General features: G+C 38.3%; 1 protein-coding gene across 1 annotated transcript; it reads left to right on the top strand.

Moving 5' to 3' along the window:
* On the top strand, positions 1–10933 carry scarb2c (scavenger receptor class B, member 2c). The gene is made up of 12 exons (XM_080017769.1): positions 1–188; positions 1248–1405; positions 2383–2527; positions 2846–3037; positions 3858–3949; positions 4363–4482; positions 5252–5430; positions 6134–6252; positions 7385–7458; positions 7971–8022; positions 8272–8424; positions 8983–10933. The coding sequence occupies exons 1-12, from the start codon at positions 66–68 to the stop codon at positions 9019–9021; spliced, it is 1446 nt and encodes a 481-aa protein (XP_079873895.1). The 5' UTR covers positions 1–65; the 3' UTR covers positions 9022–10933.
* Positions 10934–15756: the final 4823 nt, after the last annotated feature.

Below are 15756 nucleotides of genomic sequence, written 5' to 3'. Positions count from 1 at the left end.
CGCGTCGAAGCTCGGCGTGTGTGTGTGTGTGTGTGTGTGTCTGTCTGTGTTGTTTTTGTTCCGCCATGTCGCCGCGCTCCTGCTGCGTTTACGCCCTGGGAGTCGTCTCCCTGCTCGTTCTGATCTCCGGCATCGCCATGGTTCTGTCCGACGTCTTCCCGAGGTTCCTGAACGCCTTTGTGAAAAGGGTGAGCGATGGCGTCGTCGTTAGCGACGGCTACTGTTTTTCGCTGCCACGGTTGGTTCTGTTGGAGCTGAGGGAGTAGGGAAGGGTTATTTAAATGTTGTGTTTATTAGTTTATTATAAGGAAGAACATCTTCGCGGGTTAACGTGGACAGACATTGGTCCAGCTGACTTTATTTTCTATTTACCCATTATTTTAATTTATGATGTTTACTGTATTGTTATAACCAGCCTTTTACACCCTAATGCGCACAGCATATATAGTACAGGTGCTATTGTGTGTGTGTGTGTGTGTGTGTGTGTGTGTGTGTGTGTGTGTATGTGTGCGTGTGTGTGCGTGTGTGTGTGCGCGCGTGTGTGTGTGTGTATAATATAAAATCAATTTCAATTCAACTCAAGAGGTTTATTTTCCACATACATATACACAGGTTCATGCAGTCAAACGTCTTTGCAACGCACCCGGAAATGATGGACAATGGTTACCGAACCCAACGTGATAGCTTACCTAATTTCTACCCAGCCAACTAACTGAAACGAACTGATTCCTGAAACGTAATGAATAGAATAATATAAATGTAGTCAAATAAAAATACAAGAAGTCTCAAAAAGATAATACAGGGGATAGAGGGATAGAGTTATGTATATAGGATAGGCTATTTGGATATACAGATATGTGCAGGAAAGTGCAGGTGAATAAAGTGAGTATGGAGATATACTGCATATATATTGCATATATATATATATTGAATTTATACTGTATATATGCAAACTTGCACAATTTATTATTTGTGTGTGAGCTGTTGATACAGTTGTGTATTGTTAATTTGCAGGTTATGAATTTATTAATATTGCCTTTTGTTTTGATGTAATAAAGTATAAGTATAATAAAGTATGTCCGTCGGTCTATCTGTCTAATGTCGTGTCATACTGCCTTTGCTCCGCTGACGCTCATATGTTTGGTTTGAATCACATGAGACAAGAAAAGCTGAGCTCATCATTTTTGTAATGATTCACTTATAGATCACGTGTGGACTAAATACCTAGTGCCTTTTGTCCCCAACAGGAGGTTGTTCTGAGAAATGGCACAGACGCATTTGAAGCTTGGAAGGATCCACCCCCGCCTGTTTACATGCAGTTCTACTTCTTCAACCTGACGAACCCCCTGGAAGTGCTGGATGGGGACAGGCCAGCTGTGATCGAAATTGGACCCTACACATACAGGTAAAGGCCTCATAAGTGAGTTTTTTTTAACACTTTTTATACAGGCTTCTACAGTACATGTTGTTGTGAACAATGACGTAGGGCTGGGTGATATGTCAATATGATATTGTGATATCAGACTGGATATTGTTTGGGGTTTTGGTTTTCTTAATATTGTGATTTAGTTCAATGTTGTCTTTCAGTCAAGCAATGCAATATTCTGAAATTCTGGCGACTGCTATGTTCTAATCAACGTCTCTACCTGCTTGGTTCTAACACCAAAATTCCCAATTATTTTCTATCAATTAGCTAATTAACAAATTATTATATGATCCAACATTGATATCGCAGTATTGGTCCAAAAATATTATGTGATTAGATTTTGCAGTCAAGGAAATTCTGTCTTGGATGTAAACCTATAGATGTGTAAATTAAAAGTGTAAATTATTCTCAAACCTTAGTTGGAAGTGCTGCTAAACGGTTCTCTCATCTACATTTGCCTGTTCTATTCAGCCTGTCGGTAAGTTGGTCCTGGCTTGAATGCACTTCCAACTTTACTGTGAATCAATCAGCATTACAATTTTGACTTTCACTTTTTTTTTTTCTCGCTTAAACACGTTAACACCCACTTTTATAATCTTTGTTCAAAGTTCTTTCTCGCATTCTGTATTTTCAGGTTTTTTGTTTTTATGTTAATGGTCACTTTGGGGGTTTCAATTGGCAGCCCTCCTCACACGGGCTTTGCTGTCTAATCGTACTGTTTTGTTTGGACACTGTTAAGCAACAGTAAATCTCAATACAGGGAGATAATCAGGTTTATCGAGCAGAATGGTCAGAATGTTTGAGGATGAACACAGCGGTAAACATTGCACAAGAACAGCAACGTTTTGGATCGAATTAAGACACAAAAACTTGAGAGGCCAATTGTTTCTACCCCACACGCTGTGTTACCACCAAGCTCTTGTACTGGTTTAAAGTCTTACTTCTGTTTAATACAGGGAGTACAGACCGATGGAGGAAGTGAATTTCTTGGATAACGGCACTAAAGTGTCGGCCGTAAATACCAAGACGTACATATTCCAGCCTAACATGTCCAGAGGCCCAGAGAGTGACCTCATCAGGACAGTGAACATCCCTGCCATGGTATGTCAAAGGAAACTTTATAGATCCAAACCTGAGCATTGGACTAAAGTAATAAATAACAAGTACATAACATGTAATAACGTATTTTATTCACTATCAACCTGAAAAGGGAAAACAGTTTGACATTAATTAAACATGTGCATGTGAGCCCACAGCAGGATTTGTTTCACCCCAAGATGAGATTAAAAACGCTCACGCTGATGATTTAAACTGCTGTAATGTGCACTTTCAGTTACATCAGATTGTTATTATGGTGCCATTAAGAGATGTTTTGTTGAAGTGTTGTTTTTTTGTTGTTTTTTCCTCTTCAATTGGCAGACTGTTATGGAGAGATTTAAGGACCATTCCATCATAGCCAATCTGATTTCATCCTACCTGAAGTCCAACGACGAAGGTCTGTTCGCCACCAAAACCGTGGGAGACCTCCTGTGGGGATACGAAGACCCTCTCCTCAAGGCCCTAAAAGTCTTCCGGCCTAATCTAGATGACGTCTTTGGACTTTTCTATAAGGTCTGATATGTAAATTGAAATACTTGTCTGATATATTACTGGTAGAGCTGAACAATTTGGGAAAATAATCTAATTGCGATTTTTTTTTTTTTCGACCAATATTGATTTCGTATGCAATTTTTTAAAGTTCTTTATCTTCTGTATTATTCACTAAACACAAGCAGTAAATCACTCTCAAGTATGACCAACACAAAAAATGGATACAGTCAACATATAAACTGCTGTTTCCTGTAGGCCAGACTTACGTTTTATGATGAAATGAGATGAAATGATATGAATCATCTTTATTTAACTGTTGAATTGTAAAAAGAAAAACCTTCAATCACAGTGTCTGAAAACTGACATTCAAAAAATTTGCAGTGTTTCAACAGAAAGTTTTTTTTATTTATTTTTTTATAAAAATGTTGCGCGCATATGTCCACATACACGTGTGCCCAGGTACAGCTTTATGCTCGTTAAATACAAAACAACGTAAAACAAACAAACATACGCATTATTCTGGAAGAGGCTTTGTCAGGACTCTACAGGTGTTTTCCGAAATAATAATAACAATAATAACAATAATAATAATAAAAATTAATAATAATGTTTTGCAATTTTCAAATCGCAGCCTTTGCGATTTGAAAATTGTGTGAATATTGTGAATTCTAATTAAATTGCGATGTCGGTTTGAATATTTAGGTTCCAGGAGAGCGTTATTTTTTATATAATATTTTTTATAACTGAGGACAAAAAAATCAATGAAAGAAATGATAGTCTCTTATTTGTTTGTTCTTTTGTTGATTCTGTGTAAAGTATGAAATACTTCCTTTCCTAACAGGCCAATGCTACCAACGATGGAGAATATGTTTTCTTCACTGGTGAACAAAACTACCAGGACTTTGCTCGAGTGGATACTTGGAACGGGGGCGGGTAAAGGAAACTCTTTATCAAATGAACTGTCCCTGCAAAAACCAAGTGATAATACTTTGTTTTCGTAAATTTGCGGGACGTTGATCAAATAGCTTTTTAATGGACGCACGTCAAATAAGTAATTAAAGTGATTCTGTTGATTAGGTTGTAAATCAATGGCTATACGGATAGGCCTTGACCTCGTCATGGTTTCTTAATTCAATCTAAGGGATGAAGTTACGGCGCATAAACTTAGGGGGAAATTAATCGGGGGCGTGTTGTTTTGCACTCTAGATAACCGCAGGGAAATGAGCGTCGAGTCGTTTGAGAAGAGGGTTTTTTCTAAAGCTTATCTTGTAAAAAAATAAAATAAAAATGACGCGGTTTGGTTTTGAAAAGCACTCAGACAGTTAAATTTTCTTCTCATATTCCAGCACACTGCAGTGGTGGACGTCTGATCAGTGCAACATGATCAATGGAACCAATGGAGCTTCCTTCCATCCCGTCATCAGCAAGAATGAGACGCTCTACATGTTCTCCTCTGATCTCTGCAGGTAACGGTCTATGTTTAGACTCTTTAGGATTTTGGTCGAATCAATAGATTTATTTAATAAATCGGAGCCGGCTGTTATTGGAAAAATGAAGACCCATACTTAATTTTATGACTTAATTTTATTTATATATATTTGTGTGTGTGTGTGTGTGTGTGTGTGTGTGTGTGTGTGTGTGTGTGTGTGTGTGTGTGTGTGTGTGTGTGTGTGTGTGTGTGTGTGTGTGTGTGTGTATGTGTGTGTGTATATGTATGTATATATATATATATATACTTTTTTTTTCTTAGTAAAATAGTACAAAAAAACCCCAAATAATGCTTGTTAATAGTACAGTACTCAAAGATGTTAAACGTATATCAAATACTCGCCCAGCACTAAACCCGCCTTCTCGTGTGAGCAGATCCACTATTTTCTTCTTGGTAAGATTAAATTTTAAGCTGTACAGTTTAGTTTTGTTAGATTTAGTTTAGCTTGTTGGTTTCTGTTTTCTATATTAATTCTATCTTCCTGGCTTCAGTCGGCCACTTTACCACCTATCCCCGTAACCATGTTTTAACAAAGTCAGTAACAAACAAACAAACAAACAAACAAACAAACAAACAAACAAACAAAGTCTTTCTAAGCCTTATCTCGGCATTATTCATGTCTGGCAATGGGATAAAGGACACAGAATTAGCCTCGACTACTTTTTCAAATTGTTCAACGTTCTAAATGGGATTGACACAGGTCCCAATTGTACTCCATCCTTCCTCATGGGTCTTTGTGGTCCTAGGTCCCTGTATGCGAATTACGTGGAGGATGTGAGTGTGAAGGGGGTCCCCGGGTATCGCTTCGTTCCCCCCAGCAAGGTGTTCGCCAACCGGACGATAAACCCCGACAACGCCGGGTTCTGTGTCCCTGCAGGAAACTGCCTGGGCTCCGGCCTGCTCAACATCAGCCCATGCAAACAAGGTGACTGTTCCCTCTTTAACCACGTCATATCGTCACATCTATATCGGTCTGATGGAGAGTTCAATGTCTTGCCTGTTGAGATCCATGTTTTATGGCGGTGTTTTATAGAAATGCCCTCTCCTTTTCTACTCTGCAGGTTATTTTAAAAAGTCTGAAAGTATTAAGTCAACAGCTTAAGTTAAGGCCTTGTATTGTAATTAAAATACTTTTTTTGATGTACTGATGTCATTTTTACGCATATCAAAGTGTTCACCTCTAAGAATCATGTTTTTACATCCCTGTTAAAAAAAGAAAGGCATTGAAGTTACTGGTATCTGGAAAAATACAAAGTTTGAATGCATTTACGGCTCACAACTAAGTCGACTTTTGTTTAGAAAAAGTATTTTTCTTCCTCCAGAATTGTTTTTAAAGGTGCATGGTTTTTAAAAGATCTTAAAATTGGTTTGCAACCTGTAAGAATTTTAGAAGCTACAGTATAAAGTTATAATACTCTTCCCATGGAGTTGCATGATGAATTAACCCATAATAATCATAAAACTGTTCAAACCAAGATATTTCTTCAGACTATCAGCTCCACCTCAGCAATAGCCAGGTGGAGCCTGGATAAAAATAATATATAAGTTGGCTGAAAGAATATCCATGTTTCTGTCTTGTAATAAATATCTTCATAAATATTATTCCATGTTATCTGTTTTATTTTTAGGTGCACCAATTGTTATGTCATCGCCACATTTCTACCAGTCAGATGAGAAATATGTTCTGGATGTGTTTGGGATGAGGCCGAACAAAGAACAGCACCAGACCATCATTGACATCAACCCAGTAAGACCTGCATATGAAACCTTGTTGTATGGCCACAATATGGATGCTTTTAATTTATATACAGTGTGTGTGTGTATATATATATATATATATATATATATATATATATATATATATATATATATATATATATATATATATATATATATATATAAAAATGGGTTTTTTATTTTTATTGGGGACGTTCAAGCAGTTTAGTTTCTGCATCTTAAATGCCATCTTATTATGTAGATAGTATTTGATCATTCTTTACAATATACTACACTATAGAAATAAAAAAACAGCAATTTAGTTGAAATCATGAACACAACATTATTTACTTTTTTACTATTCAAAAACAACATTAAATAATCTCATTGCACGAGGGAATGCCTTGGAAATTTCTCAACAACATGACATGTTTGAGTTATTGTTAGGCTCACTGACTCAGAAGCACGACGCAGGGGAGCGGGTGAAAGTTCACAAAGCAGGGGGTTTATTCGAACCAACAGGCCAGGGTTAAAAAAAAAAACAAAAAAAAAACGGTATCCGTCAGCGAGTGGCAAACAAGTCCGACAAGGAACAGGCAGGGAACCAAAACCTGTGAGACAGGCAGAGGATCCAAAAACCGGGGAGTCAACGGAGAGAGCACTAGACGACACGCTGGAGAGCTCCGCCTAGGCAAAGACAATCTGGCATAGAACAGAATATAATACTGGATCTCAGTGGGGATTCATGACAGTTACTTTACCATTAGCAGACACTAGATGGTGAACTATTCCAACTTTTCAACATTAGTAAACTGCTGCCACAATTCTTGACCAGATTAACTTCTGTAAGAAGCTAAACATCGGCCAAATGATTGTGTAAGTGTCTTTTTGTTTATACCTTAGATCTGAATGTTTTTCTTTCTTTTTTTGTTCGTTTTTGTCGTTTTTTCAAGTTATAAAGTCATTCAGGGTAAATAAAAAAAAAAGATGAATATACCTTGTATATGGTAGTGAAATATAATAAGCATTAAATTAAATTCACAAGTCAAGCTCCTCAGTAAAACGTGGCTCTTTAGTTTCTTGGCCGACAGGTGTAATATTTCACACCTGTAACACGTTTTTAGGCACATTTTTCTGATAAAATTGTGATTTTTGTGTCCCAGCTCACAGGAATTGTCCTGCAAGCAGCCAAGAAACTCCAGATCAACGTGTTTGTGGAAAGAATCTCCACCTTCAGGTACACCATGCCTGAACCTACAATAAAGAATGTTTCTATATTAAATCATATACTTAGATATTGATCAGCCGACATAAAAATGGGTGTAAAAAATGACTCAACCGTCGAATAAGAAACCATTTGTGTTGAGTGGGAGCGACTGTGACTTTTGTCTTAGCCTCGTCATTTCCTTCCACTTTAATAGTTTGAAGGTGAATTTGTCACTGATCTACGATGGGTTTCTTTGATGTGACTGTGCAGTAATTACGCCATCCTCATGGTTATCGCTGGACTTTTGGACCGCCACAGCTCACCTCTGTTGTTTTGATAGTCACCATCCTAAATTGGTGAAATACAACAAACCAGTCTTTGGACCAAATATAACCGCACAGTTATGATTTTGCTTCCTTGACTTCCTTCCACATGTAAAGGAAAATGTACTCAACTCTCAATAGTTTGTGCACGACGTGTTCTCTATCAAAAGGTTCATAAAAAAGGAAAAAGTACTCAATTGTATTTTCTTTCTTTCTCAGCCAAACAGGAAATGTAAGGACTGTGGTGTTTCCTGTGGCATATCTGAATGAGGTACAAAAGCACCACACACACACACACACACACACACACACACACACACACACACACACACACACACACACACACACACACACACACACACACACACACACACACACACACACACACCATTCTAACTTCATAAAAATGAAAAATAAATTGACCCAAATATTCTTCAGCTGAGCGGCATAGAGACATGGACTTCTTTTGCCTGCTCTGAAATCCTGCCATGCATCTTTTCTCACAATGCCGCCTTTTCAGAGCGTCGTCGTGGACGACGCATCGGCCAAGAAGCTGCAGGATATCGTTGAGAAGCAGAACATTGTGGTGAACATTCCCTTCATGCTGATTGGTCTGGGCATCCTGCTGGGGGCGCTCTTCATGGCCCTGATGTGTCAGCAGAAGGGCCCGGAGGTGAGAGCTGGAGGAAGCCATGCCAGAATAGTTAGCAAAGAGGGAAAATACCTCAATAATCAGTTGACAGGGAGGATTTTGAGACTTTCAATTCACTCAATTTCCCTCTGGGAAATTCATCAAATTTTTATTTTATTTTATTTTATTTTTTAACATAAGATGCATCATTTACATGATCTAGAATTCATCGTTTACAAACTTTCGCTCTGAACTATTTCTTCCTTTCAGTCCTTAGGGTTAATGTGTCTTTTCCAAACAGTTTTACATTATGTGATATTTTCCTTCTAAACATGGTTGTATGCAGTCCTTGTGTCTTCACAGTATTTATGATAGGAAATTGAGGAAATGATACACAACCATATAATATGCTTACGCAGCTTAGGAAAAGGTGCACCTGGAATTTGGCATTCATAGCAATCCACTGTGCTGGAAAGTATCTTCCCTGAGTTGTAATATTGGCTTCCATGCCGGGTGTTACCGGGTTTTTTTGGTGCGGTGGGAAAGGGCAATGGAGAGTGATAGAATGGACTCTGATATATTTTGGTGTCTTTTCTTTAGAGCACCGCTGCTGAGCGACAGCCCTTGCTTAAATCGTAACACAAAAGGGGATGTGGAGATCTGGAAGAAGAGGAAGCTCGCCGTGCTTGCAGCGCGGTCACGTCCTTTTACCAAGACACTGTCAAAGACATTCACCCACCGCCTCCTAAGTACCATTCTACTCTGAAACCATTCATTCTGTCTTTAAACATACTATTTTAGGGAAAACATCCATCACCTTTTTATTTTTTTTTAAATTATCGCTTTTAACCCCTATGATTTTAAAATGATGTTGGAATTTAATTAATATTTTATTTGATCATTTTATAGTCTCAACAGGTTCATTTTCTCGGACGTGGGGATTTATAATCTCTACCTGTACTACTACTACTACTACTACTACTACTACTACTACTACTACTACTACTGAAGTAATACCAGACTAATTGGAGTGTAATTATAGTTAGTAAAAATCTCTGTCTTGAAGTGCGAGTTGCTACCAACCTGAACCGTGTGTGATACTCATCCCTGTCTGGCAGTGATTCATTTGTACTATGTTACTTGAGAGAGATGGTGTTGGTGACGGCTTCTGGTTTTACAGTAAGACAATGGGCGTTTTGACATTTACACAACGTACCCTCTGCTGTGTTGTTACTCTGGTATTGAGCACATATCACCGAGCGTAAAACTGATGTTCATAATCCTGCGGCTCAAAGAGCTGGTCTATGGAAAATGATTTGGTGAGATCGGGTATCTCCACCGAGAATTCTTTGTCCAGTAGTGAATTCAAAAAGCTTGACAGGGTCTTCTCTGCATCCAGACCTTCATTGAGAAACAGTCATTTGGTGTGTGTGTGTGTGTGTGTGTGTGTGTGTGTGTGTGTGTGTGTTGTTATACATACACACATGGCTACAACAACAGCCTTGCATGGCTAGCCGGAGAGCCTACTGTGCACTATACTTTACTTCAATATGGAGCTGTCTACTAAGTCAGGGGTTCACAAACGTATTGACGATGTCAAGCCCCCCCTTGGCAGACTCATCTTTGGCTGAGGAAGCTGTAGACACTTATAAGCCTATAACAACTTAATCAACTGCCATGTAGTTTGTTTGGAGTGAAAAACATTTATGTACCTTTTAAAAAAATATATCTATTTTTTTTTTCTAGTGCAAATGTCACTTTTTTTCCCCCAATAGTGAGAGGGAGCGTGTATTCATTTGTGGCCCCCTATCGATCCACAAAGCTCAGTTTGGAAACCCTTGTACTAAGTGGCTGAAAATGATGTTGCTGAATAATATGCACACTTGCATTGTTACAGTTTTTACAGCACCAGGCCTGATAGACAGCCAATTCAATATTGGCTGTCTACACCAATCAAAGAAAAGCTTTTATTTTACCACACTATTATCTTTGCAATTCTTAGACGGAAATTCATGTAACAGATAAACATGAAATACTTTGCTTTACTTTAGCATTTAGAATGCTCTGATGTCTCATGTGATGTATAACGTGACACTCTTCAAGATTCAAGAGATTCAAGAGGTTTATTCGTCACATCTTGACAGTATTGCGGATTTCCTGGCAGGTTGTTAATACTTATATACAGTAAGAACGGCAGTTTGCGTCGCTTTTAATGAGGATTGTCTTGACAACAAATGAAGTTATTTTTATTTGCCTGTACAACGCTATAGGATGATTTTACTTATCCATGGAAGTACACTTTAATTTGTGATAACTGTAGCATCTCACATTGCGTTGTGTTTCAGTTTTGAATGTTCTCTTGGCATTAGGAATTTCCTGTCTTTGTTGTTTTTAATTACTTTTATCCCCAAAACATATGGGATTTGGGTGCCGTACCACTTCAAATAATGTAAACGTATATTTACCCAATATTGAGGTAGATTTGAATACTGTCTGTAAAACCTATTCACTGCACTGATCACTACTTAATAAAAATACAGATGTGCTTGTAGATGACTGTGTGTTTGTCTTTATGTCATCAAAACATTGCTCATAACATTCATAAATAACTACATTTGTCTTTAGTACTATGAAGCTAAGGATAGATGGATACTTTATTCATCCCCGGAGTGAAGTTTCAGTGTCAAAGCAGCTCACATCCAAACTGGCAATAATATTAAAGAATTTGAATAAAAATAGAGAAAAGAAATGGCAATAGACAATAAACCTCTTGATTACCAATGCATACTGTATAAACCTTATATATAAGTGTCATGGTTTAAATTCTAGTTGAATAGAACTACTAATAAGAACAAAGAAAAATTGATGTATGCTTTGATGGTTTCCAGCCTGTCATGTAAGTCGCTTTGGGGGGGCGTCTGCTATATGAATACATGTTAATGTAAAAACAACTGACAATCTGCAAAAGCCTAAATATGAATACAAATAAATGAAATGAAAAAAAAAAAATCTGCTTGTGGTGCCACAGCTTTAGATACCTTTGGAAGTCTCCATGGCATTTATAGATAACCAATTGACTATAAGATAAATAATAAATCCTAGAAATTCATAATGTCAGTCAGGTGCAAATGTTGCAGGTGCAGACCTAAATGCTCAACATAAACAAAAAATAAATGCCCGTCCTTGATTTCCTCAATATTTCATTCCCTCCCAAGCTCTAAATGGGAACATAACCTATCTAACTTCTGGACCCAAATCGATAGAAGATATTTCTTATGACTAGTAACACTAACTTACAACTCATTCAATACAAAGTGACTCACGAGATACATGGCACTGCACAAAATATGTAAAAATGGAACTTATATATCACTTAATATAAATAGTATATCACACATCACAATATCAAATGTTTGTTCTCACTGTAAGGAAGATATTGACCTACACGCTACCTGGTAGTGTGCAGCTGTTAAATCCTTCTGGCAGAAAATCACTAAAAATCGAAATAGTAATAATAATAATAATAGTAAAAATAATACTGACAATGATATTAATAATTTTAAAATAATATACAAATAATAATAATAATAATAATAATAATAATAATAATAATACAATTAATACAAATAACAATAATAAAATTATAATAATAGTAAAAATAATACTGAAAATGATATGAATGATAATAATGATAATAAAACAAATAATAAAAATAATACAATAACATTATTATTATTATTTGTATTATTTGTATTATTATTATTTGTATTATTCATAATAATAATAATAATAATAATTATTATTATTATTATAATAACAATAACAATGTTGATGTTGTTACTATTATTGTTATTATTGGTGTTATTATATAATAAATAAAGAACAGAGTCGCTGTCCCACCCTGTCACTCCCTAAAAGCAGTGAATGGCGGATCCTGCTCCTATTGGCCGCAGCCCCAGTGACGCACTGAGCGTCCTGTCTAGTCAGTGGAGCTGGAGGAGCGGCGTGTTCCGGACGGTGTGTGATGCCAGTTTACTGATATTCATCCCATTATTACCAGGTATTTGATCACCTACAGCACTATTCACTGGGCATCTGATTGCAGCCTGCTTTCTATCCACACCTGTGTCATTGTGTGTGACCACTGGCTTATGCATAATATATATATATATATATATACGTATATATATATATATATATATATATATTTTTTTTTTTTAATTATTATTATCATTTTTATTATCAAATCTCAACGATAATGTGTGTTATGCAATCTGCCTGGAAGACGAGGATGGGGGTCCACCCTTGACTGGCCGCTCTTCTCAGGTAAGCTATTACTTCATATTTCATATTTCATATTACATATCGTATTTTTTGTCATGATTAATATCGCCTCATATTTTGGATTTGCATTGTACCTTTCGGTGCCAAACGCCTCTCGCAGGCGCCCTTGCATTGTACTGCGCTTAATATAATATAATGTATTGTCAATATTTGAGTTTATCAGTGTTGAGTTATAATGTGCGCATGCGTGCGTGCGGGTGTGTGTGTGTGTGCGCGCGCGCGCGCGCGTGTGTGTGAGAAATTTTATTTTTTTTATTTGACAATGATTCATTATCATTTTCACTTGGATCTTCCGGGTAGAATCAAGTTAAACCCACCGGAAGCCAACTGACACGTTTTGCCAGCACCGACTCGATTCTGTCAATCAACGAATCACTTTCATTTTCACTCCAAAAACTGTGTTGAGGAGCAGCAGGACGGACATGGGCCATCAGCCCCAAAGTTTCAAAAGCCACAAATGAGATTCTTCTGCATCCTGTGTCACCTGCATTTTCATATGTATTTTATGTTTCCAAATAAGGCAGTCACTTATTATGTTTTATTATTATTACACGATAATTATTACTTCTTACAAGTCTATTCATCCATCTGCTTATTATGGACCATAGTTTCCAATAACAAGTGGCCTCCACACATCGGGTTAGGGTTAGGGTGACTCGGTTGACTCCCCTGAACTACTGGAGTTTTCCACTGGACTCAGCCGTTTGTTTATATTTGTGCCCATTTAACAGCGGAGACTCCCTGCTTGACACTGTCAGTCTCAGTCGAAAAGCAAAACAGTCAACTCGCCGAACCAGACTTGAGCTTTTGTTGTCGTTGTCGTCTCCGTGGTCGCAGCTCGCGGTTAAAAGTTCTGAACGTACGTAGTGACGTGGAGGTCGGCGGTGGTTCGGTCGGGGCCATGATCCCATTCGAAGGTTAAAGGCGAGAGTGAAGAGGACGAGAGCCGCGGCGCGTCGCTTCTTGACGGTGTCACGCGGCTCAAACCCCGCCTCGAGCGTACCCTGCACGGTGCACCTTTGCCCTCTTCCCCCCCTCGACAGCTCCAGCTTAGCGCCAACACAGGTGAGTGATGTTTCAATGTTGTGAATATTTTAGAGACTGCAGATTACATTTTTTATTTTCTTTTGTTCTAAAACGAGGTCACGCGCCACCGTTTAACATGCAGGGAAAACGGCAGTATTGTGAATTTCATTCCCGCGCCGTCCATTTTGTTCCGTCGGAATTCGGGCCCAGAATGGTGCCTGTGCCACACGGCTGCTTACACACACGCACACGCAAAATCCAAATTGAGCACTTGGATCAAATTGGATCAAATTGGATCAAATCTACAAACAAGTTTCAAAGATATTCCAATAGTTTGGTTGAATTACTGCAGTATGGCCTTTTATTCAAATATCATTGTATTTCTCATAATGATTGATCGTCAATCCATGATGATGATGATGATGATGATGATGTTTTCTAAAATCTTCACAGCCGTGACACTGAACCATCTGATAATGCGAACATGGTGTAGCAGTTCAGTTTTCATTTATTTAGCAAAAGTTATAAAAAAAAACGGATTATTCTGACTGTTATTGTCGTGCTCTGTCCTCATGCGCTGTCTGCACCGCGCCTGCCTCCGAAATGGCCCCTCTGGGATGAATAAGGGTTTTTGAATTGATTTTAATTGAATATGACTTCATGACCCTATTTCATAATCCTCGACACAAGTCTCGAGAGAAAATTCTGACTCCAATACTTCCCTACCAGCCGATTCCAACAAAGCTAATATTTGCTCGTGTTTAATATTTTCCCTCGAAATGAATGTATTTTTACCGGCCTCTTTTATTTTTTGTATATTTGATAGTAGATCCATTTCTCGTGAACTTGCTCGTCGTTTGTGGTGTTTTTTTTTTTTTTTATATTTCACTAACTCTCGAAAATATAAAAGAACGACAATTTACGTGTATTTGTGCAAATTGACCGTGGTAGAATGATGGCAAGCCGCATCAAATAACAGGATATTTAAATATAACCGCTGTCACCGGTGCGATCAGAGCGTCTTTGCAGTGGAGCTGCCCCAGTTGCAGATCGCTGACTAACTGTGACGCCTGCGCTGGCCCAGGGAGAGAGAAGGAGGGATGTTCACGGTTGACTGAATCAGGGAGGAAAGCCCGCACGGAGGGTCTTACGGCAAGATGTAGACAAGAAAGCCTGCGCTGCCGTAGAGCAGGCTGTCACCCACAGCAGGCTGTGACTCATTTCTTGCATAGATCTCTGTATTTGGATCGTTGAAGAATGCGTTTTGAGCCTTGCAATGTTGCCCTATTATGTAAACCTCGATGCTGCATTTAGGGAAATTGGACAAAACAGTGACGAATTAAAGGCAAGGAAACATCCACATCAAGATACATTTTTTTTTTAGCTGGATCCCACAATAATTTGGGATTGGATGGATTTCAACTGAATTCAGACAGTATGAAATGCAGACGGCGCGCAAGTGAACACACGCTTTAATTCCTCTACTGAACAACAGCTCTGCGCCTCCATGATGAGCGGAATGAAGTAGTGGGGCCCCGCAGTTAAGTTAAATGAAACTGAACATCCCCGGTGCACAATAAAGCTCAGCTGAGCCGTCAAACGAAAGCTTTGACCTTTCTCGTTAAAAACACCGGCTCGCCGGCTCGCATTTTTTTGTAAAACGGTTGCAGCTACAATATTGACCCTGAATAAGATTAGAGAACACTTTATTGTTCCCCTGGGGGGGGGGGATTCAGGAACGGCTGTAAAAGGTAGAAGAAGCCTGTGGTAGCGGCCAAGTCAAGCAATCTGAAAGTGGGCAACAATAGACAAGAGACATTTTTTTGGGAGATGCTGGATAGTGGTAAATGTTGTCCCAACACAACTTATTTTCCTCTTCTATTCTGTTTTATTCTATTTAATTGTCTTTTTTGTTGCACCATTAGAAGTTGGATTTTTCTTCCCATTCAGGAGATTTGATTGGAGCGTGAAGACGGTTGCCGCCGTCCAACCAGATGTAGGAGA

The sequence above is a fragment of the Zeus faber genome (assembly GCF_960531495.2).
Source record: "Zeus faber genome assembly, chromosome: 17".
Taxonomy (NCBI): domain Eukaryota; kingdom Metazoa; phylum Chordata; class Actinopteri; order Zeiformes; family Zeidae; genus Zeus; species Zeus faber.
This window is presented reverse-complemented; position numbering and strand designations above follow the sequence as displayed.